Source organism: Mya arenaria, chromosome 11 (genome assembly GCF_026914265.1).
Source record: "Mya arenaria isolate MELC-2E11 chromosome 11, ASM2691426v1".
NCBI lineage: Eukaryota > Metazoa > Mollusca > Bivalvia > Myida > Myidae > Mya > Mya arenaria.
In genome coordinates, this window is record NC_069132.1 from 23,458,490 (window position 1) to 23,486,243 (window position 27,754).

Sequence of the window (27,754 nt, forward strand, 5' to 3'; positions counted from 1 at the left end):
GTTAACGCCTGAGGCCTTGATTACGAACAGGTTCAAGTCTGAGTTCAGACTCAAGTGGCAAAACTGCAAATCTTCTTAACGTCCATTCTAGTTGAATATTGATGATGTAATTTCCTGAAGTATTGATATTTGAAATTGTATAGTTCTTCACATTTATTTTTGTATTTGAATGGAAAAAATGATTGTTTGAAATTTCATAAAAGTGATTTTCTGGGTGTGTGTCTAGACTTGGTCTTGGTTTAAACAATATTTATTTCGATATAATATTTACAATTAGTTTAGTTCTACAAATTTGAGCATAATCCAAATTAATAAAGACCAAATACGTAATGCATTGAAACAGAAAAACATGTAAATTATGCACAAAACAATAGTGTACACAATATTGAGAAGAAAGCCTTGAGGCTTATACTATGTCTCTCATCTGGCTTATACTATGTCTCTCATCTGGCTTATACTATGTCTCTCATCTGGCTTATAATATGTCTCTCATCTGGCTTATACTATGTCTCTCATCTGGCTTATGCTATGTCTCTCATCTGGCTTATACTATGTCTCTCATCTGGCTTATACTATGTCTCTCATCTGGCTTATACTATGTCTCTCATCTGGCTTATACTATGTCTCTCATCTGGCTTATGCTATGTCTCTCATCTGGCTTATGCTATGTCTCTCATCTGGCTTATACTAGGTCTCTCATCTGGCTTATACTATGTCTCTCTTCTGGCTTATACTATGTCTCTCATCTGGCTTATACTAGGTCTCTCATCTGGCTTATACTAGGTCTCTCATCTGGCTTATACTATGTCTCTCATCTGGCTTATACCTGGCTTATACTATGTCTCTCATCTGGCTTATACTATGTCTCTCATCTGAAAGAGACTTGGTCTTGAGACCATCCGTAATCATGGGCCCAGTACTCATTTGGTGATTATACAATGTACACCATTTTTTACATCGTGCGGATGTCTTTTATTTCATTAAATAAAAGTAAACATGTACATGAGTATTATTACATTGACAATTTATAATGATAGATATGTGAGAGATTCATCGATGTAAAATAAATAAAACGTTAAAACGCTTCAATCAACAAGTAAACACTTGAATTCAGCATCCGATCAGTGCCGTAGCTACACTGAGGCACACCGAGGCAGTTGCCTCGGTGTTTTTTTGAGCATTTAATAATTTCTATAGCTCTAAAAATAACTCTTTTCGACTCACTTCATTTGCCTCAATGTACACAAACCATCGAACAAACATACTCCAGAATGCAGAAAATCGCTTCTTGCAAAAAAATAATTCCGGGGGGGGGGGCATGCCCCCGGACCCCCATAGATCGTTTTGCCTCGGTGTTTTTAAAAGTCTGGCTACGGCACTGCCGATTGTACAAAAGTGGTTTTCAAATTTAATTTCTTAACTATGACCGCTCGGCTGGAGTTGCGCTTAACAATGATTTCAGTGCTAAAACACCGCGCCACCTATCAGAAAATTATGGGAAAAGAGTGACGTCAGAGAGCGCTTAATAATTATCGTATTTATGTCTAAATACTTAAATGTGCAAACTAACCAAAGGATTATGTGTGGACAATTTTTCCAAGTTTCATACAATTGGCTGCTGTTTTTAAACGTGTTTTATGATTGAGTAAAAGGTCCATATATTGCAATAAAACTGACAGGTTGATTCTGATGACATAAAACCCAATGAAGCTAATGTCACATATAAACATACGTTTTTCACAAAGGATTATAGCAATACATTGATAGGGAGAAATAATACGCACTGCGTTGTTATAAAATATATCCTAGAAGATTTTTCTTAAATAAAACAGACCCCGCTATTAAAAAAAAAAATGTAAAACACATTAAATTGTATATCGAACAAATAATAAATACACCTCTTTCAAGTCCTGAAACTCTTCATACGATGAACATTCGAATCTTTTTTTAGACTGTTTGTTTCAGTAAACCGTATTTATGTGATTATTTATGTACACAATGCCTTGAAGTACCACATAAACCCTCTGATCTTGAAGTCGAACTAGACTTAGCAGAACATCTTGCATTAGAGTGCTCTAACATACCTTCTCGTAGTACGCTGCATAGTGGATTTTAAAATTAAACCCAGCATTTTACGTAAGAGCACTCATGAAATCAAGTTCATCACTACACTGGCGATGTCTTGTTAGCTTTCAAATTAACGGACGAAATAAATAAGTTTTTATGCTTTCATATTTTCTGTCTATGAAAACCATTGTCACATGAACCCGTTTTGTTCGTTTGCAATCATTCTTGTTTTGCGGCTCTCTCCAGTTTGCTCGCTTTGCCCTCTCAGTGACTAACTCTTTCGTATTGGCGGAAATGGCGTGCCTAACTCTTTCGTACTTTCGGAAATGGCGAATTCATATAGTCTTCCTCTTGATCGTGGTTAGTGTTCGGAGGCAGAGGCGCCACAAAGCCAGGCACTTGGAACGGTAAATATTAGTACATTCATATTTGGTCAGTAAACAGAGTTATATATAAGAGTACCATGGAAACTACAGGAAAGCAGCCGACATACAACTATGACATTGTGTAAAGGCATATTAAGCAAAGCAACCAACAAGAGGTATAGTCTACAAAATAACAGCACAATTTACATGATATAAAAGGAACGCTTTTCATCTTTACCTCTCATTATCATTAAATAGTGTGATTAATCTTTTTTGTATATAAAATCGCTTGGTGAACAAAAAAAAAATGTATTTAAACGTTGGCTACAAGCAATTTTGACTTCTAAAAAGTAACTTACTACTTTCTCTGGCTTTTTTTGGAGGTTTCAAATTCAAATTCATTTCCATGTAATCGTCCTTGTCTGCTTCTCTCGCTTCTTTCCTAGAATAACAGCATGCATGGGTAATGGTTGGTTGTCAGATTCAGGTGTAACCTTTCATAGGCAAGTTTTTTTTATACTAGCCTGTTATGTAAGAATTCCTCAGAAAATGTCATATCCAACTCTTTCTTCATTGGTAAAAGTTTAAAGCATTAATGCTACACTCTCACAGATAAAACGTTTTGACAAATTTTATATTTTTGTCTTGGAACGAGCTAATTATGCAACTCTGCATGTAAACCAGTCATATAAGACTTCTGGCCAAAAATAGATCGCAGGTTTGTATACTTTAGCTCGAAAATCGATGTTTTATGCGTTTTTCTTACACCGTAATTAACTCTTTTTGCCATAAACATTAATTTTTGGGCGGAAATATGAAAATTTGCGATCTGACTTTTTGTCACCAGTCTTATATCACTGGCTTGCATATATTTACGCAAATACTGGCTAATTCCAAGACAAAAAAATAAGTTGTCAAATCGTTAAATCTGTGAGAGTGCAGCTTTAAGCGTTGTCTTAAAGTTTGTGTCATTAACTGAAACGTATTTAAATAAATATTGGGAACAAATACCGAAGTACAGCTATGTCTTACTCTTTTGCTAGTCGTGCCTGTATCTGACTACTGAAGTTCATGTATGCTGCAGGCTCCTTCTTTATCTCCGCATCCTGTTTTAGTTTATCAGCAGTCAAATAACCCTCTTCACCTTTCATTTTCTTTTCAGCAGCTGGCGTAAAGTTGCCCGCGGTTGCAACATCTTGCACAAGGTTAGTGTTAGCGTATAAACCCTTATCGAATGAGGTGTTGTAATAGTCGTTAGGTGCTGCTTGTTGCACCCCAGCATTTTCTAGCGTTATGTAACCTTTACTGTCTTGTGAAAGTGCTCTTGAAAAAAAACAGAGTTAAGTTTCATATTATTAGGCAATTCATGAATATTGGTTGTTTTTAGTTCACCGACCTTCTCATCGAAAATTACGCGGTTGAAATTTGCCCCTTGTGAGTAAGCAAACTAATGTGGCCTGTAAGTGATAACCAATCACAGTGTGTGTATACCACGTGACAAATTGCGTCATAAATGCTACGTCGGAAGGCAACATTTTGCTTCGAGTGAAGACTTTAAACAAAGATAATTTCACTTTTTCTTCCCCGCTTACGGAGCCCCGCCTTCGGTATTTCACCAGAGGTTGATTGATAGTTTCTTTAAACACTTCGACAAATCTTTTCTCAAAACGGCCGTCAAAACATTATTTTCGAAACAGGTTTGTCGAAGTGTTTGATAAAACTAATCACCTTATCGAACTCCGTGATAAAGCGAAGGCGGGGCTCTGTAAGCGGCATAGACTGCCCTTTGTATATTTTAAAATGGTGTAGTAAAAGAAAAGTAATCTTTGTTTTAAGTCTTCATTTTAAGCAAAATATTGCCTTCCGACGTAGCATATACGTAATTTATCGCGTGGTATACACACACTGAACATGCACACTGACAAAGGCCTTGGTTGAGCCACTACACAGTTTGATGGTCGTAAAAGACTAGTGCAGAATATTGAAATAAGTACTATTTCTGTATTTTTTTCGCAAACTGTAAGGTCATTACATTTATATAAATAATTCTGCATAGATTCACTTAAATTGTCGAAGGTCAAACAGACTTGTGCAAGAACATAATTGCCATTCATTCTAGTTTCAAACCATTTTCGATAAATAATACTAGAATTTGAATACAATTTATTTGTTATTACCCCTCGAATGGCTTTCCCATGTTTTCTACATTTTCGTAAGTTTTCCCTGAAGTAAATGTGGGCGAATCTGCGTATTCATTGGGAGTCCTGAAAAGAGAACAACCAATCATGCCATGTCCGTACTTGTAGCATGTGGAACACTTTCACTTTTAATTTTCAAGTTGCTAATACATGTATCGCAGTCAAATGGATAGGAGGCAAGTCCCAGGAAATATACACAAACACTCACACGTCGGGCTATATGTTAAAAAACACATCACACGTAAATAAATATATAATACTGTTATAAACTTGAATTGATTTTCTTTATACATGTATTGATAAATTTCGGGATACGTGTGAGGCTGAGCTCTTGAAGACTGGTGTAATTATTTATAATAGCTAGATCATTCCTGTTTTCGCTGACCGCCCTATGGCGGTTACCCCCAACACGATTTATAAGCCTTTATTTTACATTTTTATAAACCGGGTCTGGTGTCTTGTAAGACTCTTCTCCATCGTCTTCTTTCGGCCTTTGATATTTTCAATAATAAAACGAAAACTACAGTGACAAGCCCAGTGGTCAAAATTAATGCAAGTGCGAAAGACTCACCCTCTAATAGCAGTGTTTTCTGAAAGAAAACGAAAACAGATTTTATCTTGAAATATGGCCAGGGGGCGTATTCATTAAGCAACTTAGATTATAAGTATCTTCCATGGCCGAGAGTGTAAGATAGGTTCATTCCTGCGCGAGGGTCGGGATGAACCCATCTTACACGAGCGGCTATGGTAGATGCTATTTCTCCCACCTCAGTTAAACAAAATTAAGTAAAAATGTATTTTTTTGCCGGAACTCTTTTGTACTTAATGAAAATAATTGCGTACGGATATGCAATAATTCGTGGTTGTCATGGATATTCGCGCAGTGATTCAGAGTATGTAAATGGTCTGATCGGTCTTTTAATAGTTCTAAGAAGAGTGAAGCATTATTTCTTGAAAGGTGCGTGAAAACTGTTTTCTGGTGAAGCGAGAAATAATTAACTCGCGTTCTAAATTTTGCCACAAGACAAGGTTTCCATGATGCGCTACAGACGACAGTCTTCAACAAGGGAGGTAATTACAATGTGGTGACCATTAAAAGAAGTTCCATACGGGCATTTTATCTTCGCCCGTGGGCAAGATAAGAATTTCTAGCATGGTTAAATTAATGGATCTACTTATCTGAGGTGGGAGAATAGCATGTCTAAGGATAAGGATAATATCAATATTGAATACTGGACCTGACCTATACATTTTTCCAGTTCGTTATGGTTACCCAAATTTCGGAATTATCGGTATGTTTAAGATTCAGAAACCATGCGAGTAATTCTCCTAAATGAAGAAAAGATAAAAGCGAAATTCACCTACCATAGTTCTCTAAGTTATCTGCACTGAATATATCCGTAAAAGGCACAATTGGGGGCCTGAAACAATTAAAAATGAATGTTATCCGTGTTCTTCAAACATAACAGTTATCCATATCCTTCTCACACCGAAGCATTTGGAACTCCTCGTCCATTTTTTTTTATCGAAAACAACCTCGGATGTATATGGACAGTTTGCAATGTCAGAAATCTGTACACTTCAACTACGCTGCAAGTAGATAGAGTAGTATTTTCAATTTAGCAGTTAAACCTAATGACTTAACTCTATGGAATCTTAATGTATTTGCAATAATACGCTTCACTTGCAATAATTTAAACTGAGATATACACATACACGTTAAAAAACTACATTTTATTGATCATATCATTGGAAATTTTACAAACTACTTCTTCTGATGTACCGGCATACATCCGAGGTTGTTTTCGATAGAAAATGGACGAGGAGTTCCGAATGAGACCGAAGCAGTGAATGCTTAGTGGCGCCATCTTGTCAACGAGCTGACGGTGAAATATCCTAAGTCCGAGAAATTCGTCTGAATACTAGGCGAGATTCAGATACCAAATTCATTTATTAAGTTGCAAATTACATAATGCAACATTTACAGCCGACCTATTTGTTTCAAAATATATATCGCGCTATATCCAAGTAGAAGGGGTTAAAATATAAACAATGGTACGACACGCCCGTTGAATATATTGCCCCAGTATGTTTACAAATACGAACAAGCAGCAACATTTACATACATATTCTTTCCAAATTATTATTAAGTGTGACATACACAGTCCCTTGTCATTTAAATGATCGGGGTCAAAAACACTATATGACATTGATGTAAGCGATATTCTCAACGACTAGTGATTGAGAAGCCGTATTATTTACATGTAGTTTGATTCTGCTGGTATTTAATAGTAAATGTGGCAGTTTTGGCTTAAACTTTTAAACAATAATATAGCTAATAACTTACGGTGGCTTGTCATCTGAAAGAAAAACATAAACATATATTATGTAAGGATGAATATAGATAATAGCTGTAATGATGTGTAGGCCGATATTAATTTGGGTTCGGAGGCATTCCACGTGGAGTTTTTAGCTGGAATGTTAAAGGTGTATTTTAGGGTGTATTTCCTTCCGATTATTATATTTACAATATCACCGATTTCCGTACGTTTTACTTTAGAACTTCCGTTTGTATGTCTGGCTTTTTATAAAAAACAACAACATCGGGACATAGTAAAAGCCGCGGCCTAAATTGCCTTTACTGGTAGAAGCTCGATTTTATACGATCTCAAACAACCATATCCATCCGCACTACCGCATGGCCGTTATAACATGAAGGATTGTTAGTTTCAGTGTAAGATCGCAATATATTTCACCGATTGGGCACCAGTAATTAAGTGTCACGAGTGCTGTAGACACGTATGATTTTTTTCTTATAGTGTTCATGAATGTTTGAAAAATATATTTTTTATTTTATTGATATTTTTTTTTTATTAACCAACGGAAAGCATATAACTAATTCAAACTAATTTTATGGACAGGTCATAATGTTATACTTTTGTGCAGTAAGCTTAAATACAAAGACTTCAAAAGGTTCTAAGGACTGTAATATATAGCATTTAATGTGCATGTATCTGATACACAGTATCAAGATGTTCAACAATTTCAAATTTATTACAATTATCTTATACATACTGGCGTTCACTGAAAAATACGATACGCCCCTAATTGGAACAATAAGTACAAATTTGCATTAATACAATCATATGTAATTCAAACTGGGATCAAGTACAATCTGAAAAAAAAATATTGCCGGATTCCCGAGCACGTGTGGACGTGCGAACTATTTCGTATCTCCATTCATCGCGGCAGTGTAACGGAATGTGTCAATCGTAGGTTTCCGATGAGTGTACATGTCTAAGTTCAATATGCGGTAAAATCTTCTAAACCTACCTTTTCGCATCTTTTTGACAACAACAACGATGATAATGATGGCGATAATGATGGCAGCAAGTCCTCCAATAACTATACCGGCAACCATCCCGGCATCTAAAATGTATAATAGGTCACGATGAGGAACCGAGCCGTAATATACACGCGTATAATGGAGCATGTGCGTTCAAATTCGAAAAGATAAGAATGTACAGTCGAACCCCGTTGGCTCGAACTCGCTTGGCTCGATTTCCTTGTTGACTCGAAGTTGATTTAAAGGACCGAATTCTTTGTACTCAATGTAAGCACTTCCGCTTGGCTCGAATTTTCCGAGGCTCGAGGTATATTTCCGGTCCCTGGGAGTTCGAGCCAACGGGGTTCGACTGTATTTTTAAATATGTATTGTTTAATTTTATTAACGAGTATACTTTTGCATGGAATGCACATTTTAAAACCTTTAAAACGGTGAACGTTTTGTGCTGTGAATGATGTCATTTCATCATGATAGTCGAAAAGATTTTTTTCCTGTCGGTTCCTTTAATTTGTCAATATCAGAAAATTAATATATCCGGTTTTTATGTACTTGAATATCACGTGACAGGACCAAACCACAATAAATATAGTAGAATGAATATATTGATATTGGGGACCTTACCTAGGAAATTATTTAAAAATGAGATTTTGAATGCATACCAATTTACCAAATTGTTTAATATTTTAAAAATTGAACCACTAAAAAATATGCTGAAAATATATATCTTTAGTTCTAAACATGAATGTAAGCATATACGTTTGGTGTAATATGCATATATATATGTATATCGGAGTTTTCATTAAAGAAATATTGTGACCTCGAAAATCACATATCATTTCTTCTATTTTTTTCGATACCATGACTAACCAACTTTAAAAGAAATTACTAAACGTTAATGTCCATGTCCTCGATTGTCCGTTAGTATTATTCAAGCGGAAAAGCACCAAAATATACATAATTTCTATACAGTGAGGTATAGTTATGAAGTATGGGGGATCATTGATTAAAACAATCAGATACAATTCATAATGGTGGACTTACTTATGGATGTTTTTATTTCTACAACTGCGGAATAATCACTTCGGTTGAATGCATTAGAAGAATAAACCCTGAATTGATATTCAGTGTTCTGTGAAAGTCCTTCAGAAGGCATGTCATATTCTTGGTTCTTTTCAATTCCGAAATCTTTTTCCAAAGATATTTCCCACTCGGTCTGACTGGTTTCCTTTTTCTCTAAAAAGATGGTTTGGCTTGCTCCGTTGAAAAATCCAGATTGGACCTTGAACGTGACTGTGTCGTATGATGTCGATATTGCTTCGAATTTCAATGGAACGTCAGGTGGACCTAAAGAGATGGGTAAAGGTATATCATAATAGTCAGTGTGTGTATATACCACGTGATAAATTACGTCAAACATGCTACATCGGAAGGCAACATTTTGCTTAAAACGAAAACTTAAAACGAAGATAACTTTTCGATGACTACACTATTTTAAATGAAACAGTCTATGTCGCTTAAAGAGCCCTGATTTCGTTTTATTTCCGGAGTTTGATTAGGTGACTAGTTTTATAAAACACTTTTGACAGTGCTTCGTCAGACGACCGTTTTGTGAAAAGGTTTGTCGATGTGTTTTAAGAAACTAAACTCTCAATCAAACTCTGTAAAAGACCGAATGCAGGGCTCCGTAAGCGGCGTTGACTGCGTCATGTTTCATTTAAAATGTTGAATAAAAAGAAGTTAACTCTGTTTAAAGTCTTCATTTGAAGCAAAATATTTTCCGACGTATTATTTATGACATATTTCAGCACGTGGTATACACACACTGATAGTAGTGTTTTCAACAAGGTTAATACCGTTACATATTTTTAATAGGTACTAGATCAACCTCCTGAAATAAGTTGTGTTTGTGTTGATAAAATGTCAAATAGTTATATGCAGTGGTATTTTTACTCCTTTACATACGCATATATTCATTCTGGTGCCTTGTTTAAGCATTAATCATTTTATAACGATCTCGTAGAAAGTTATGCTTGGCACTATGTAGCGCCTAAGTTCGGTCTAGAGCACCCGGAGAAAACCCGCTTGTCCGGCTTGGTGACCACCAGTAGGTGTTTTTGTTTTGATGCTCCGGTTTTAATAGCTACCATATCCATTATTCATTTGTGTGTTTTATTACTGACAATGACAAACCTACCTTTAGGCCTAAGCTCGAATGTCAGTTCAGAAAAGTTTGCGCTGTTTCTAAAAGTTACTGTGTAACTGCCAAAATATTCTTCAAGCGTCTCGTTTATTTCCAATCTGAGTGATTGTCCAGCTATACTGATACTTTTGTCGAAGAACATGATGCCGTAAACCATTTTGTTCGAAATAGTGGCATCAAATCGATTGTTCGGCTCTACAGAGAAATTGTCGAAAATCGGGATGGAATATACTGGAAGGTTTATATGAATGGGATCACCTTTTGAAAAGTTGTACGTTTTCTCATATTGTGGAAAAATGGGTTTATCTGAAAAGCAAATCATACATTTTATAATAACTTCAACTGTACCGAATAATAATAATAATAATAATAATAATAATAATAATAATAATAATAATAATAATACCACTACTACTACTACTACTTCTACTACTACTACTTATAATTATAATATTAAGTGTATACCGCCATTAAGCTTTCTTACAAAAATAAGATGCACCACTTGTTACTTTGCGCACTTTGTGACTTATTTCTTTCTAAAAAATAAATGAAACACTAGCAAAGACGTCATGACAGTACTGACCTTTTATGGAAACATCTAAAGCCGCTGTCTGGTTTATCTTGTTTTTACTGTAGCTGGTAATTCCATTTTGAACTGTACAACTGTAATTGCCAGTCCGTTGATAGTCCAGAGTTCCAACATAGACAGTTGCGGTTTTGTCCGAAACATTAAGTGGCAAATGTCTAACGAAGGTATTAGAAACGGTTTGGGTGATAGCGTAGAATGTGAAGTTCGGAACTCCAGTTGCTGAGCATTTCAACACACCTGTGCTATTGTTGAAACTCAACGCAACGTCATCAGGTGCAACTAAATAAATATATTGGGTGTAATATATTGTCAGTTATCATAGCCTTAACAAAAGATCTCTGATCGGATATGGATAAATACTTACAATTTAATATAACTAACATGAAACTACAAAACCAACTGTAGATATATCAGCTATATTCGCATTCGCAGGTAAGAAAATATATAATACAGTCATGCTCTGTTGTACATTTATGGTAGGTATGTTTTTAGTACAATGCATCATGAATCTTACATTGGATTTGTACTTGAATTGCGTCCGTTGCTGAAGGAATTCCAGCGCGAGCATTTGTGCCTTCACAAACATAATTTCCAGTGTGGTTTCTGTAAAGCTTCTCTGAGGCGCCAAATAGATTCAACGTACTGGATTGACTGGATTTTAATTCTTTGCCACCCTTTTTCCACGTAAGTGTACAATTTTGTACGCATGCAGCCCGAGAACAAGTCAGTTGATTTGCTTTACCTTCGATTACTTTAATTGATTCAGTGGTGCTAGAAATCGTGACCTTGTCTGGACCATCTTTTTGGAAAGATACAATGTCGTGAATAATTGAAGGGTATGTATTTGTCATGTTGACAATATTACATTACGCTTTTCATATTATGAATATCTCAATTGCCGATCTATATTTGAATAAATAGTGTTTATACTAGAGACACATGCATTCAACCGCTCGCGTTCCATACGTTAGGTGCTAATGGTAATGTAGCAAGACACTGCTATAAAGAAAATTATCATGTAATGACAATATTCACGAGAACTTTTACAAAAAGCATGACACAATATATGCATATAGGTAACATGACAATACTACCGTGCAACTGCTGCGTTCACTACTGCTAATGTTACTGCTGCTGATACTACAACTGCTACTACTGCCACTGATGTTACTGACGTTACAGCTGTTGCTATGGCTGCTCTGCTACGATGTCTGTTGGTACTACTTCTGTTACTACTACTGCTATTACTGCCCTTGTAACTGCTGCTACTTCTGCTAAACCTACTACTGCTACTGTTCTACTGCTACTGCTGCTGTTGCTACTACTGCTAATTTAGAACTGCTTATCAGCGGAATAACCCTGATTTGGATAAAACTAGTATTTAATAATTTTAAATTTGGTATTTAGGCTTCTTTGTTTTATACGTATATAAAAGAGTATATTTTTACGTATTACTGAAAAAGAGAGTGGGAATGAAGTCTCTTGTTTTCTGTAGATCGTTAAAATCATACATCACATGTTAAGTGGAACCAAATCTAGATGTTATTCAAAATATTCTGTACAGCAGAAAACATTTCACAGGGGATTGTATAGTCCGCGAGTGTGCATTCTTAGCGCGTCAGAATTTAAATCATATAAAACACAGCGCTGTAGGCCCGACTCACACCAGAGCCTAGTGCTTCTTTAAAAAAAACTTGAATTTAAAAACAAAATCATTAAATCGAAACTTATCGAAATCGAAAAATATAGTTATCAACCTAGACGTCTATAGAATAAAAACATACGAAAATATAAATAATACTCGATTCTCATTGGTCCACAAATAAGTGCATACACTAACGTTAGTTGTGTTCTACCAATCAAACATCACTGCCGAGAAGTTTTAAACACTTAATCACCAATATAATACAGTAAAGACCATCATGATATGAAACAGCTAACTGTAAATTACAAAAATGCGTTTACTTTAAACTCAGGAAACCAATCTGTAACATAATTGTTTCGAAACACTTACACAAAACAGTAACGACGGTGGATGCTACGTTGTAACCAACTGAATTGGATACATTGCACGTGTACGTTCCTGCGTCACTGCGGTTCAAAAGGGCTCCATTGGCAAAAAGGACTGGACTGTTCTTGATCGTGCTACCTTTAGTCCATTTGATGGTGCAATTTGGCTTGCACGAAGGTGCCGTGCAATTAATACCAGAAGTAAGGGCTTTATTCTCCGTTTGAACCAAAGCTGGCATCGAAACCGTCGGTTTCGTGTTTGGTCCATCTGTAAAGCAATGTAAACATGTAAAATATATATGTGTAAGGGTCTACAGATTCGGAAGTGCGTTAAAATTTCCTCATGTACAAACTCATAGTACTGTACATTGTATAGAGTCACACTCTGCACAATAACACTGTGTGATAATTTATTATGTGAAATCTCTGCACATGAGATACATGCAATTTATCAATGTATGGCAATTACATATTTGTAGTAGAATCCAGCAACAAAGCTGTATGAGAACATATACCAATTGGCTGTCGTAACCAATATACATGTACTCAGTACGAGCAATACGAGCTTGTAGTTATGCTATTTCCGGTTTGGATTTTTGAAAAAAATACACTCACACCAAACGTTTATATCTCTTGTTGTTGAACTCGTTGTTGTCCCATTTACCGTCACTGTACATGAGAACGACCCTATATTTCTATCCGCAGCAACTGATATTGCTTTTCCGGTCTTGCCATCGCTCCAACTATAAGTACAAGTGGTTGGCGCCTGGCATAGTGGATGAACATATTGAAGCACGACAGTCACTCCTTCTATGACTGGATCGGGACTTTGGGTGATTGTAGGCGTGCCTGAAAGTAATTATAGCTTATTATAAAGTAATTGGTTCCTACATACACAAGCTGTAAATTCAAAGTTTATTATATTCCTCATTATTATTCAAGTCAGTTTGATATGTTTTGCAAATACATCATTATGTTATATCTTACAGTGTTAAAGGTCATATCTATCACTCTATGTATGATTTATTTCCCGCCTTTTCAAGCTGATTTATGTTTACATTTTGAAGTGCATGAGTACTTGAAGTCACTTTGGTGTACGGATTTATACGGAGAGAGTGTCACAAATCAAATCAAGAGTTTGACTTGTTACCTCAAATAAACATTCTCATATATTTTCAGTTTGCATATACATGTACCTCATTATGACCAAGAATAAATAATTCGAAAAATTTAACGTACAGGGCACCTGTGGATAAGATGACATTTTTGTGTTTATCGTATTTCTTTTTTTTATCTTAAAGCTACACTCTCACAGATTGAACGTTTTGACAACTTTTTATTTTTTATCTTGGAACGAGCAAGTTTTTGTAAATATGCATGGAAATCAGTTATATAAGACTGCTGACAAAAAATTAGATTGCCGATTTTTATATTTAAGTACTATCATTGATGCTTTTTTTCTTAAACCGTTAGTAACGGTTTAAGCCATAAAACAATAATTTTCGAGCGGAAATATGAAAAGATGCGATCTGATCTTTTGTCACCAATCTTTTATCACTGGTTTACAGATATTTACGCAAAGATTGGCTCTTTCCAAGACAAAAAATAAACAAGTTGTAAAAACGGTATATCTGTGAGAGGGCATCTTTAATGTTGTTGTTTTCGAAATATGGAAATTTGCATTTATTATTCTTTATTTTTGTAATTTAGTATTATTAAAGCACTTGTTATTATGATGAGTACTTTATTGATAAAATTTGAATATTGACAAGTATATGTAGACTTTTATTCTATAGTACTTTTTACATTTTATCACAATACTGAATTATATGATATGTGTGTGGTCTGTTTGTGGTGTCCATTTATATCTGTATGGTATTGATACATGTACGTGTGTATCTCTATTTCAATGTCGTTTTAACCTTGTGACTCGATATAGGGTTTATTTTGGATTTTTCGACTTCCTGGCTTGTGTTTATTTTTGTATTGATATACTATTCACTCGGTTTATAAAGCACGATAATCGCACACAATTTATTTCAAACGCTTGAGATGCGGAGCGTTGATCCGTGTTCTTTATCACGATAGACGCTTTTGCCTGTTGATGAGGAAGTAAGAGATCTTTAAAACCCATCACATGCTTTAAAATACTGGTGCATTCCGCTTGTTTTCTTCAGTTTGAATAAGTACAATTATATTCAACGTTGGTTGCTCAACCCTTCATTTTCGACACATTATATTCTATTGTAATTAAGAAAAATGTGTTTCCAACAGCGCATCTTATAATTATGTTATCATAAAATCATTGATTCTGTTTAAATATATACAAATATTCAGAAGCCGAATGTAGCTTATTTATTCCTTCTTCTTCGTAATCGATTAATGGTTAGTTTTATTAAACGTTTGGATGTAAAGCTTTCTTTTGATTGGCTTTTTTGCTCTTCCTTGTTCTTGATCATGCGCTTAAATCGCTTAATATTCAAGCTCATGCCTCCGCAAATGGGACCGCCGGACGGATAAACATGTTTAATCATGACGAAGAGCTCAGACAACCGAAAATCCAATAGCAGATTACAAACAAATTTGTAACTAAAAACCCCAACACATTTCCACTAATTCATTAATTAGTTTAACTGAGTGAGTTATTGCGAAGCTCACGCATGCGCACTGGGAAAAATAAAGACATTTGCGCGGCATTTCGCACTGAACACTCAGAAAGTTAGAATATATTTTTGTTCTTCTAAACGACTAGTGAGCGCCAGGATGCACACGACCTGTCCGCTTTATCTTTTAGAAGACCGCCAATTAACATGATTAAATAGGCTTTGGTTCATCGCCCATTTTTCGTAAACTGTCATACTCCCTTAACAGCTTCTTTTTTTTAGTAACGAACAATTGTTGGCTAATATTTAGTCTCAAACCCACAGATACATGTCAGGTTAAGAATCAATACATCATGAGTCTACTATCAAGCTTTCTCAAACTTGCATGGGCAATTCGCCATCTAACTTATTGTGGTACAGCTGTGCCGTTTCAATAAAGAAACTGGTCAAGTTTAGTCATAAATTGAAAATATCCGAGTGTCAAAGTTTCACGATTTTGCTTCATATTTTTGTTAATTGAATTTTAGGTTAAAGTTAAGCCAGTATTAAAAATAAAAACAGTTGTGGAAAGGAACAGAAATATTTTGCCATTTCTGCCATTTATAAAGTTCTAAGATTATTGTAGTTGCGTTCAAAGTCCGTTATTGAAAAGGGCCTCTGATTCATTCAACTGCATGGCTGATTATCATCACGGAATTGATCTCCTTAAGTTTCTTTATTTGGCAAAAATTAGTTGTTGATTATTTATTATAAGTACAACTTCCATCTAGTGACTTCCGGGTTTTAATAGGGGGCAAAAATGTATCCGTTATGTATGACAGCTTAACTACGGCAATACTCAAAACATACACAATACGCGTAGGCCAAATTTTGTAGACAATTGAAAAAAGAAGAAAACCTGAAAGAAACATAATCAGCATAACAACATGTTTATCATATATTTGTATAACTTTGTTCAAAAGACCGACAAACGTTATCAAAATTAAAGAGTACCATTCATTGGGTGTATTTAAAGAGTAGCAGGTAAACATTCATTGGGTGTATTTAAAGAGTAGCAGGTAAACATTCATTGGGTGTATTTAAAGAGTAGCAGGTAAACATTCATTGGGTGTATTTAAAGAGTAGCAGGTAAACATTCATTGGGTGTATTTAAAGAGTAGCATGTAAACATTCATTGGGTGTATTTAAAGAGTAGCAGGTAAACATTCATTGGGTGTATTTAAAGAGTAGCATGTAAACATTCATTGGGTGTATTTAAAGAGTAGCATGTAAACATTAATTGGGTGTATTTAAAGAGTAGCAGGTAAACATTCATTGGGTGTATTTAAAGAGTAGCAGGTAAACATTCATTGGGTGTATTTAAAGAGTAGCAGGTAAACATTCATTGGGTGTATTTAAAGAGTAGCAGGTAAACATTCATTGGGTGTATTTAAAGAGTAGCAGGTAAACATTCATTGGGTGTATTTAAAGAGTAGCAGGTAAACATTCATTGGGTGTATTTAAAGAGTAGCAGGTAAACATTCATTGGGTGTATTTAAAGAGTAGCAGGTAAACATTCATTGGGTGTATTTAAAGAGTAGCATGTAAACATTCATTGGGTGTATTTAAAGAGTAGAATGTAAACATTCATTGGGTGTATTTAAAGAGTAGAATGTAAACATTCATTGGGTGTATTTAAAGAGTAGCATGTAAACATTCATTGGGTATATTTAAATAGTAGCATGTAAACATTCATTGGGTGTATTTAAAGAGTAGCATGTAAACATTCATTGGGTATATTTAAATAGTAGCAGGTAAACATTCATTGGGTGTATTTAAAGAGTAGCAGGTAAACATTCATTGGGTGTATTTAAAGAGTAGCAGGTAAACATTCATTGGGTGTATTTAAATAGTAGCATGTAAACATTCATTGGGTGTATTTAAAGAGTAGCATGTAAACATTCATTGGGTGTATTTAAAGAGTAGCATGTAAACATTCATTGGGTGTATTTAAAGAGTAGCATGTAAACATTCATTGGGTGTATTTAAAGAGTAGCATGTAAACATTCATTGGGTGTATTTAAAGAGTAGCATGTAAACATTCATTGGGTGTATTTAAATAGTAGCAGGTAAACATTCATTGGGTGTATTTAGGGAGGCGCATGTAAACATTAATTGGGTATATTTAAATAGTAGCATGTAAACATTCATTGGGTGTATTTAAGGCAACGGATACTGGTCAAAATGTTACAATTCACAATCACCGTGCAATGTCCAAGTACAGTCCATACTCAAGCTATGATTGACTGAATATTATTGCCATGAAAAACAATATGCTATGATCATACTGCTATTGAATTCATACGGCCATTTGGAAAGGATGTATGTGAATTAAAATGAAATTATAACTATTACTTTATAATAGTTATTTCCGATTATTAAATTGTGAATTTAATATTGAGCCAAAAATGTTCATTGACTTAACTAAACCATAGGAATATTCACACTCAAGTATACCACCACCGAATAATTTACACAAGTGCTATGTATGTGCACGTAAAACTGGAATACAGCTTAATATATTATCATCCTCGGTCGCTACGAATAAGCTTTGAATAATGTTAGATAGTCACTGGAAGCTATGCGAATAGTGACATTAATTGATTAAATTACCTGACGGTACTTCATTTCTTTAAACAAAACATATCAACATCGCATTTTCATAATTATTTAAATTGTAGAATAAATACGTGTGGCCCTTTAATTTAGTTATTTAGTCATTCAAAGTTCAATCAATGTGCCAGTGGCTTTACATATTGTAATTTACTGTAATTAACAGTTTGAAACCACCTAGTCTGGAATCAATAGTTTTGCCTTTGTCTAAATATGCAATTTTATAACTGTTACAAAGGAATAAGTGTTACAGAAGAAGACGCTTTAAGTTCTCTCATCCTTAATTACCTATCAATACAAACGATTGTCATTGTCCGTATTACGAAAACTCATGAATAACATGTTTACCTTTATATACTCATTCTTTGCATATTTTTCTTTTGATTGTCCATAAGATCTTGGATATTACACGTAGAATACGTGTCAGCCGATATTTTTTCACATAAATGTGAAATTTCATCCAAAATCAGCAATACTTTTTCAAAAGAGTACAGTTTATCATATCTATACCAATGCCCTGCCGGTGACATGGATATCGTTTAGGAGAAATAACGTTACGGAGAAATACATTTTTATAATTGAATCTTATTTGTTTTTAATTTCTGCGTTATTGTTTTTGATAAGTGGTCTTTTTACACCATTCTGTGTCTGTTGCATGCATATAAATACTGGTTTGGTTTCCGTATACACACAAAGACAATGAAATAGCGTTTTGTTGCCAATGCATGTGATTCAATGCCGAAGAGAATACCCATTACGTGTTCAAAGAACCTGCAAAACACCGTAAATTGAAGAATAACCATTTCGGGCGACAACGGAACACGCGATTTTATCACCTAATTTTGAGTGATTCTAAAATGGCTTGACTGATTGATTTACAATTTGAAGCCAATTATGTTAAATTAATGTCATTCGAAACCGTGTAATGATATAAAAAGACTTATGATTGTATCAATTATTTGAATCTGGCTGTTTCCGATTTGCTTTGTACACATGTGCATTGTTAAAATTGGAATATTTCGAGTGCAAGTAGTATATAGCGTGTTAATTAAACACAAGCTATACATCAAACCGGAAAATACAAAATAATGCAATATAAAACTTAAAATCTAGAGATTTGACATGCTACTTCCGAAATGCTACACAAATATTAATATTGTACAAAATATATCAAAATAGTCTAATATCTGTCAATGATCTAATTTAATAAATAAGTTGCGCGTATTTTTAAAAGCACGGGTGTTAAATTTGTTTTAACGAGTTACTTAGCCATAGTAAGATGAGTTGAAGTAAACTCTTAATGATAAAGAAGGGCTCGTTAGCTAAGGTCACTCCGCCCAATTTAACGTTTAGGACTTCATGCCATCAAACTATTACTTAGTAAAACGACTTACGAATCTCGTTAAAACGACATAATTGGCCAATCAGAATAGCCTAATACAGATCATATCGTATCAAGCCATGTTTACAAAGGGAAATTATCGATTGAATAAAATACTGGATCGTCTGAAAAAATATAATTTCAGGAACAAAATCTGCTGTCGATCATTTAGATTGTGAAATTGCCAGTTAAGAAGCGACCCAGAGAATATCTTTATGAGATAGTTTATACTGAAGAACTTGATGCTATAATTTGCAACGACATTAACTTCCTTCCCACCATCCAACTTTGAAGAAAGCATGATCGATGAAAAATATGCTCGTGAATCACCATGATAAAGCACAGTGAATATGGTTCTACGACCCCAACAAAAGTAACAAGTAGCGGATTCTTAAATGGAAGAAGGTCGGAAAGTGAACTAAAAGGATTGGTAATGCTATAAGGCTTCGTTATCATTCCTGCCATTCCGTGTCAACGTGCAATTATGTCGATTATAGCGTGAGTATAAGTTTTCGTCATATCGGGGGTCCCGTTTGTTAGTGTTGTACCTTGGTGCGCTTTAAAGAACCAGGGTTGCTGTACCTGATGACATTATTTCTTATTGTTTCCAAGCCCCACAGCCTAACACTACTAATAGACAAGTCCCTTTCTGACCAGTCCCTTTACTGTGTCCTGATGCCCTAAAGGCTAGTAACAAGACTGATAGACAAGTCCCTTTCTGACCAGCCCCGTTATTGTGTCCTGATGCCATAAAGGCTAGTAACAAGACTAATAGACAAGTCCCTTTCTGACCAGCCCCGTTATTGTGTCCTGATGCCATAAAGGCTAGTAACAAGACTGATAGACAAGTCTCTTTCTGACCAGTCCCTTTATTGTGTCCTGATGCCATAAAGGCTAGTAACAAGACTGATAGACAAGTCCCTTTCTGACCAGTCCCTTTATTGTGTCCTGATGCCATAAAGGCTAGTAACAAGACTGATAGACAAGTCCCTTTCTGACCAGTCCCTTTATTGTGTCCTGATGCCATAAAGGCTAGTAACAAGACTGATAGACAAGTCCCTTTCTGACCAGTCCCTTTATTGTGTCCTGATGCCCTAAAGGCTACTAACAAGACTGATAGACAAGTCCCTTTCTGACCAGTCCCTTTATTGTGTCCTGATGCCCTAAAGGCTAGTAACAAGACTAATAGACAAGTCCCTTTCTGACCAGTCCCTTTATTGTGTCCTGATGCCCTAAAGGCTAGTAACAAGACTGATAGACAAGTCCCTTTCTGACCAGTCCCTTTATTGTGTCCTGATGCCATAAAGGCTAGTTACAAGACTGATAGACAAGTCCCTTTCTGACCAGTCCCTTTATTGTGTCCTGATGCCATAAAGGCTAGTAACAAGACTGATAGACAAGTCCCTTTCTGACCAGTCCCTTTATTGTGTCCTGATGCCATAAAGGCTAGTAACAAGACTGATAGACAAGTCCCTTTCTGACCAGTCCCTTTATTGTGTCCTGATGCCATAAAGGCTAGTAACAAGACTGATAGACAAGTCCCTTTCTGACCAGTCCCTTTATTGTGTCCTGATGCCATAAAGGCTAGTAACAAGACTGATAGACAAGTCCCTTTCTGACCAGTCCCTTTATTGTGTCCTGATGCCCTAAAGGCTAGTAACAAGACTGATAGACAAGTCCCTTTCTGACCAGTCCCTTTATTGTGTCCTGATGCCATAAAGGCTAGTAACACGACTGATAGACAAGTCCCTTTCTGACCAGTCCCTTTATTGTGCCCTGATGCCATAAAGGCTAGTAACAAGACTGATAGACAAGTCCCTTTCTGACCAGTCCCTTTATTGTCCATGCCAAACAGCCTAACAACAATGATAGACCAGCCACTTCGCAAAATAATCGTACAATCCTCCGATATTGTGCGGCCTTCAACAGTATATCTGTAGTATATCTGAACACTAGCCGTCTTGATTTATAAGAAGGTTATGCGAAAAGATATTACTTTGAACGATTACACGGATGTATTTTGAAATTCTGCAGTCTGCATTTATAAAATATAAGCAGAGAGCTTAAAAACGATCAAATGAGCTATGATTTTTTTCTGTTTAAATCGATTGCAAAAGTGACATAACTATTTTTGCAAGTTTCAATAGGCCAGGCGCATTCTTTTGATATTCTTTTGATGTAAATATATGTCCTGTTTGACTCTGTCGTTTGATCTGTGTGCTATAACACAATATCCAATAAAAGTTAGGCAACTGGGATTGTCCTTGAACGTTCCAATTCATTACTTCGCCACCTTTAATGCTATTATACAATATCTGCTTCTATTTTTATATAAAGATATTGAGTCATTGCTCTAACGTAACGAATTATTATCATTTTCACAACCACAGAGCTTATAGTAACGGACTACATCAGTACATCTAAAGCTTATCAGACTGTTCCCTTCAAAATACGTTAATTAACATATACGTACAATATAATTCACATGTCATTTTGAAGTGTGCCTAATATATCTTAATATCTACAGATGTTATCTTTTTGTCATTTTATTAAACCTTCAAGGTTTACGGGGTACGCCTCAATCACTGTGTCTGTAAACAGGATGTTGGTTAAGGTTTAACACTGGACGTGTCTCGGTAGTTTCCATTGTAATTTATATACTCAAAACCAGGAACAGGGAACCTCCAACAAACCATTTTTGAACCTATCATTCTTGGTAGAAATGGTACATACTTCGAAACCAATTGTTCCACGAATCAGTCTAGAGAAATAGCTTATAAAAGTGTTTAATGACTTCTCGGTCGAGTTATTAAAGTGACTGAAGACGTGTTGGCAGTGTATAATTGTATTGGTTCGTTGGGGGTGTCATCAATCGTTACCCAGGAAAAGAATCGGCCACGGTTCATATGACATGCATTCGACACAGTTGTGAGTCGTAAGGTTTGAAGCAAATGCAGATTTTGTTGTTAATCTAGCTTCTATACTTAGTTTCCGTGTAGCTTTCAATTTAACTGAAATGTTTTATCTTCAAAATCAAAATGATCATTATGTTACAGGTTATTAAGTATTATAGCTGCACTCTCACAGATTTACCGTTTTTACAACTTTATTTTGTTTTGTCTTGGAATGGGCAAATTTTTGCTGACAAAAATTCAGATCGCAGATGTTCATATGTCTGTTCGAAAATTAATGTTTTATCGCTAAAAGCGATACTAGCGGTTTAAGAAAAATGCATAAAACATTTTTTGTAAAATCTGCGATCTATTTTTTTGCCAGCAGTCTGAGTTTCCATGCATTTTCGCATAAATTGGCTCCTTCCAAGACAAAAAGGTTGTTAAAACGTTCAATCTGTGAGAGTGCTGCTTTAAATCGTCATTTAATTCACCTACAATATGAGTAGGCAGAGGCGTGCAATTTTGGTTAAACACAACGACTGAAACCAAAGCATAACCTGCTCTATTCAATGCAATGCTATATTCAGTAAGTGCATTTAACCGTAGCAAAACTAATATATTTTACAAAATAAACAGTGAATTAGCGACATATAAATATAGCATAACCAATACTCAAATAAAATTCTAATTAATTAATGATTTTACCTGATGTCTCTTTACAATAAAACGAAACAATAATATATAATCCAAGTTGAATTTGTAGGAACATTTTTAAATGATACCCATTGAATGGGATCGATTTTGAAATGATTAAAGCTTGGTTTACAAACGGGAAGTAGCATGAATGTACACTACTCGTGTTTTCAGTGGCCTCTTATTTCGATGACTACAGCAGTGTCTTCGCGATCATAAGAGTAAACACTTTACCTAAGTTAAAAGTCAGATGTACATGATGTAAACAAGTCCTGTGACTTAAGTGACTATTTCAATGGGCTGTAGCCGGATCTCTGAAGGTTGCTCTAGAAGTTATAACAAGGGTCATAAGGAAGTCATAAATGAAAGTAGTACTCCTGGACCGTTACGCACATGTTTGTATCTCCCGGCAACACCCAGTCTTACGAATTAAGTTAGAGATAGATATCTGGCTCTAATGACCCATTATTCTCAAACCACAGTTAAAGCTCCACTTAAAGGGACACCATAACATGTATCTTAATCGCGATATTATTTCTTTTTGTTCAATTTATGATCAGATTGGTTAATTGGTTTATTTAATTAAACATTAATCAAGAACTTTCACTTTAATTATTTGCATTTTAACCATGTTATAATTGATTTTTTTTACATTCTTTTTATGAACAAACAATAAAGAGCACCTGGCAGATTCTCAGCTGCACAAAGTTTTGTAATTTCTAGCCTAAAGTCATTCCGTTTCTAATAGGGTTAATATTACTAACAATATTCCATAACACTAGAGCTCGCATTTGAACTTGTGACGGCGTTTTATAATTGTTACAAGCAATTCGGTCACATTTCAGACGTAATTGATAATTTCGACTACTGACCCTATTTCATGTGAAATAATCCCTTTGAAATCCTGCGAATTTTAAACGTGTTCTTTTTGAAAGTCTGATGACAATTTTATCATAAACATATTTTGACGTTTGACCGTATCAATCGTTTGAGACTTCATTCAAGAGCTGTTTATATTTTTTGAGTATGTTTAAATGAATACCACGCCTGCGCCATACACGTAATTGTCATTGTTCCTTTAAACAGGGCCGTCGTTAAATGTTTGGCTGCTGGGCCATGTAGTTTACATTGACATGTCTTGATATAGACATATTGAATGTTGTTTGTTTACATGCATTCATATACAAAGTATTTACCATATGAATTGTTACCTCACATGTCGACCTGTCATTACCAATCCTAGACTGATTGCTTTAAAACAAGTGCCCCACTTCTTAATTACATCGTCAGCAACAAACAATGTACGGAAATTGATGTATTGACTTCAATTAATTGTTGATCAAATGCGATATTTTCGAGTATTTTTCCCTGATTACTCCGGATGTACATACTCGGTTTGCAGAAGAAGTATTCCGTCATTTCAGATTAAATTTGATATTGACTATTGAAAATATTTCAATTTGAAATCATGTTGATGAATTATGATTTTTATTTTTACGTCAAATAAACTGTATGCTTCTATTCTTCTTCATAATTATCTACATGTAGTCGCAGGAAGTTGACATTTTGAAAAAAAAGAACGTTAATGAGAGTGTCCTCCTAGAAGTGTGGTTACCCATACATAATTAAAGTGGTGCATCATGTCCTCCTAGCAGTGTGGTTACCCATACATAATGAAAGTGGCGTATCATGTCCTCCTAGCAGTGTGGTCACCCATACATAATGAAAGTGGCGTATCATGTCCTCCTAGCAGTGTGGTTACCCATACATAATGAAAGTGGCGTATCATGTCCTCATAACAGTGTGGTTACCCATACATAATGAAAGTGGCGTATCATGTGCTCCTAGCAGTGTGGTTACCCATACATAATGAAAGTGGCGTATCATGTCCTCTTAGCAGTGTGGTTACCCATACATAATGAAAGTGGCGTATCATGTCCTCCTAGCAGTGTGGTTACCCATACATAATGAAAGTGGCGTATCATGTCCTCCTAGCAGTGTGGTTACCCATACATAATGAAAGTGACGTATCATGTCCTCTTAGCTGTGTGGTTACCCATACATAATGAAAGTGACGTATCATGTCCTCCTAGCAGTGTGGTTACCCATACATAATGAAAGTAGCGTATCATGTCCTCCTAGCAGTGTGGTTACCCATACATAATGAAAGTAGCGTATCATGTCCTCTTAGCTGTGTGGTTACCCATACATAATGAAAGTGACGTATCATGTCCTCCTAGCAGTGTGGTTACCCATACATAATGAAAGTAGCGTATCATGTCCTCTTAGCTGTGTGGTTACCCATACATAATGAAAGTGACGTATCATGTCGTCCTAGCAGTGTGGTTACCCTTACATAATGAAAGTGGCGTATCATGTCCTCTTAGCAGTGTGGTTACCCATACATAATGAAAGTGGCGTATCATGTCCTCTTAGCAGTGTGGTTACCCATACATAATGAAAGTGGCGTATCATGTCCTCCTAGCAGTGTGGTTACCCATACATAATGAAAGTGGCGTATCATGTCCTCCTGGCAGTGTGGTTACCCATACTTAATGAAAGTGGCGTATCATGTCCTCCTGGCAGTGTGGTTACCCATACTTAATGAAAGTGACATAGCATGTCCTCCTAGCAGTGTGGTTACCCATACTTAATGAAAGTGGCGTATCATGTCCTCTTAGCAGTGTGGTTACCCATACTTAATGAAAGTGGCGTATCTTGTCCTCCTGGCAGTGTGGTTACCCATACTTAATGAACGTGACATATCATGTCCTCCTAGCAGTGTGGTTACCCATACTTAATGAAAGTGGCGTATCATGTCCTCCTGGCAGTGTGGTTACCCATACTTAATGAAAGTGACATATCATGTCCTCCTAGCAGTGTGGTTACCATACTTAATGAAAGTGGCGTATCATGTCCTCTTAGCTGTGTGGTTACCCATACATAATGAAAGTGGCGTATCATGTCCTCTTAGCAGTGTGGTTACCCATACATAATGAAAGTAGCGTATCATGTCCTCTTAGCTGTGTGGTTACCCATACATAATGAAAGTGGCGTATCATGTCCTCTTAGCTGTGTGGTTACCCATACATAATGAAAGTAGCGTATCATGTCCTCTTAGCAGTGTGGTTACCCATACATAATGAAAGTGGCGTATCATGTCCTCTTAGCTGTGTGGTTACCCATACATAATGAAAGTGGCGTATCATGTCCTCCTAGCAGTGTGGTTACCCATACATAATGAAAGTGGCGTATCATGTCCTCCTAGCAGTGTGGTTACCCATACATAATGAAAGTGGCGTGTCATGTCCTCCTAGCAGTGTGGTTACCCAAACATAATGAAAGTGGCGTATCATGTCCTCTTAGCAGTGTGGTTACCCATACATAATGAAAGTGGCGTATCATGTCCTCCTAGCAGTGTGGTTACCCATACATAATGAAAGTTGCGTATCATGTCATCCTAGCAGTGTGGTTACCCATACATAATGAAAGTGGCGTATCATGTTCTCCTAGCAGTGTGGTTACCCATACATAATGAAAGTGGCGTATCATGTCCTCCTAGCAGTGTGGTTACCCATACATAATGAAAGTGACGTATCATGTCCTCCTAGCAGTGTGGTTACCCATACAAAATGAAAGTGGCGTATCATGTCCTCCTAGCAGTGTGGTTAACCATACATAATGAAAGTGACGTAACATGTCCTCCTACCTGTGTGGTACCATTACTTAATGAAAGTGGCGTATCATGTCCTCCTAGCAGTGTGGTTACCCATACATAATGAAAGTAGCGTATCATGTCCTCCTAGCAGTGTGGTTACCCATACATAATGAAAGTGGCGTATCATGTCCTCCTAGCAGTGTGGTTAACCATACATAATGAAAATGACGTAACATGTCCTCCTACCTGTGTGGTACCATTACTTAAAGAAAGGGGCGTATCATGTCCTCATAGCAGTGTGGTTACCCATACTTAATGAAAGTGACGTATCATGTCCTCCTAGCAGTGTGGTTGCACATGCATATTGAAAGTGACGTATCTTGTCCTCCTAGATGTGTGGTACCATTACTTAATGAAAGTGGCGTATCATGTCCTCATAGCAGTGTGGTTACCCATACTTAATGAAAGTGGCGTATCATGTCCTCCTAGCAGTGTGGTTACCCATACATAATGAAAGTGACGTAACATGTCCTCCTACCTGTGTGGTACCATTACTTAATGAAAGTGGCCCATCATGTCATCATAGCAGTGTGGTTACCCATACATAATGAACGTGACGTATCATGTCCTCCTACCTGTGTGTTACCATTACTTAATGAAAGTGGCGCATCATGTCATCATAGCAGTGTGGTTACCCATACATAATGAAAGTGACGTAACATGTCCTCCTACCTGTGTGGTACCATTACTTAATGAAAGTGGCCCATCATGTCATCATAGCAGTGTGGTTACCCATACATAATGAAAGTGACGTATCATGTCCTCCTAGCAGTGTGGTTACCCATACATAATGAAAGTAGCGTATCATGTCCTCCTACCTGTGTGGTACCATTACTTAATGAAAGTGGCGTATCATGTCCTCCTACCTGTGGGGTACCATTATTTAATGAAAGTGGCGTATCATGTCCTCCTACCTGTGGGGTACCATTACTTAATGAAAGTGGCGTATCATGTCATCATAGCAGTGTGGTTACCCATACTTAATGGAAGTGACGTATCATGTCCTCATAGCAGTATGGTCACCCATACATAATGAAA

At 36.1% G+C, this 27,754-nt stretch overlaps 1 protein-coding gene across 2 annotated transcripts; it reads right to left on the reverse strand.

The window, feature by feature from the left end:
• Positions 1–332: 332 nt before the first annotated feature.
• LOC128209052 (protein turtle-like) lies at positions 333–23,179 on the reverse strand. 2 transcript variants are annotated; one of them, XM_052912872.1, is made up of 15 exons: positions 23,011–23,179; positions 13,391–13,624; positions 12,780–13,043; positions 11,280–11,564; positions 10,760–11,044; positions 10,171–10,482; positions 9,018–9,320; positions 7,964–8,059; positions 6,978–6,990; positions 5,996–6,051; positions 5,202–5,220; positions 4,610–4,696; positions 3,465–3,755; positions 2,792–2,874; positions 333–2,465 (listed from the first exon to the last, which is right to left on the reverse strand). In XM_052912872.1, exons 1-15 carry the CDS (start codon positions 23,072–23,074, stop codon positions 2,371–2,373), a joined length of 2,487 nt encoding a protein of 828 aa, XP_052768832.1. In that variant the 5' UTR covers positions 23,075–23,179; the 3' UTR covers positions 333–2,370. The 2 variants fall into 2 exon arrangements, with proteins under 2 accessions (XP_052768832.1, XP_052768833.1); XM_052912873.1 differs by lacking the exon at positions 11,280–11,564 and having other exon boundaries at positions 334–2,465; positions 23,011–23,178.
• Between the last annotated feature and the right edge of the window lie 4,575 nt (positions 23,180–27,754).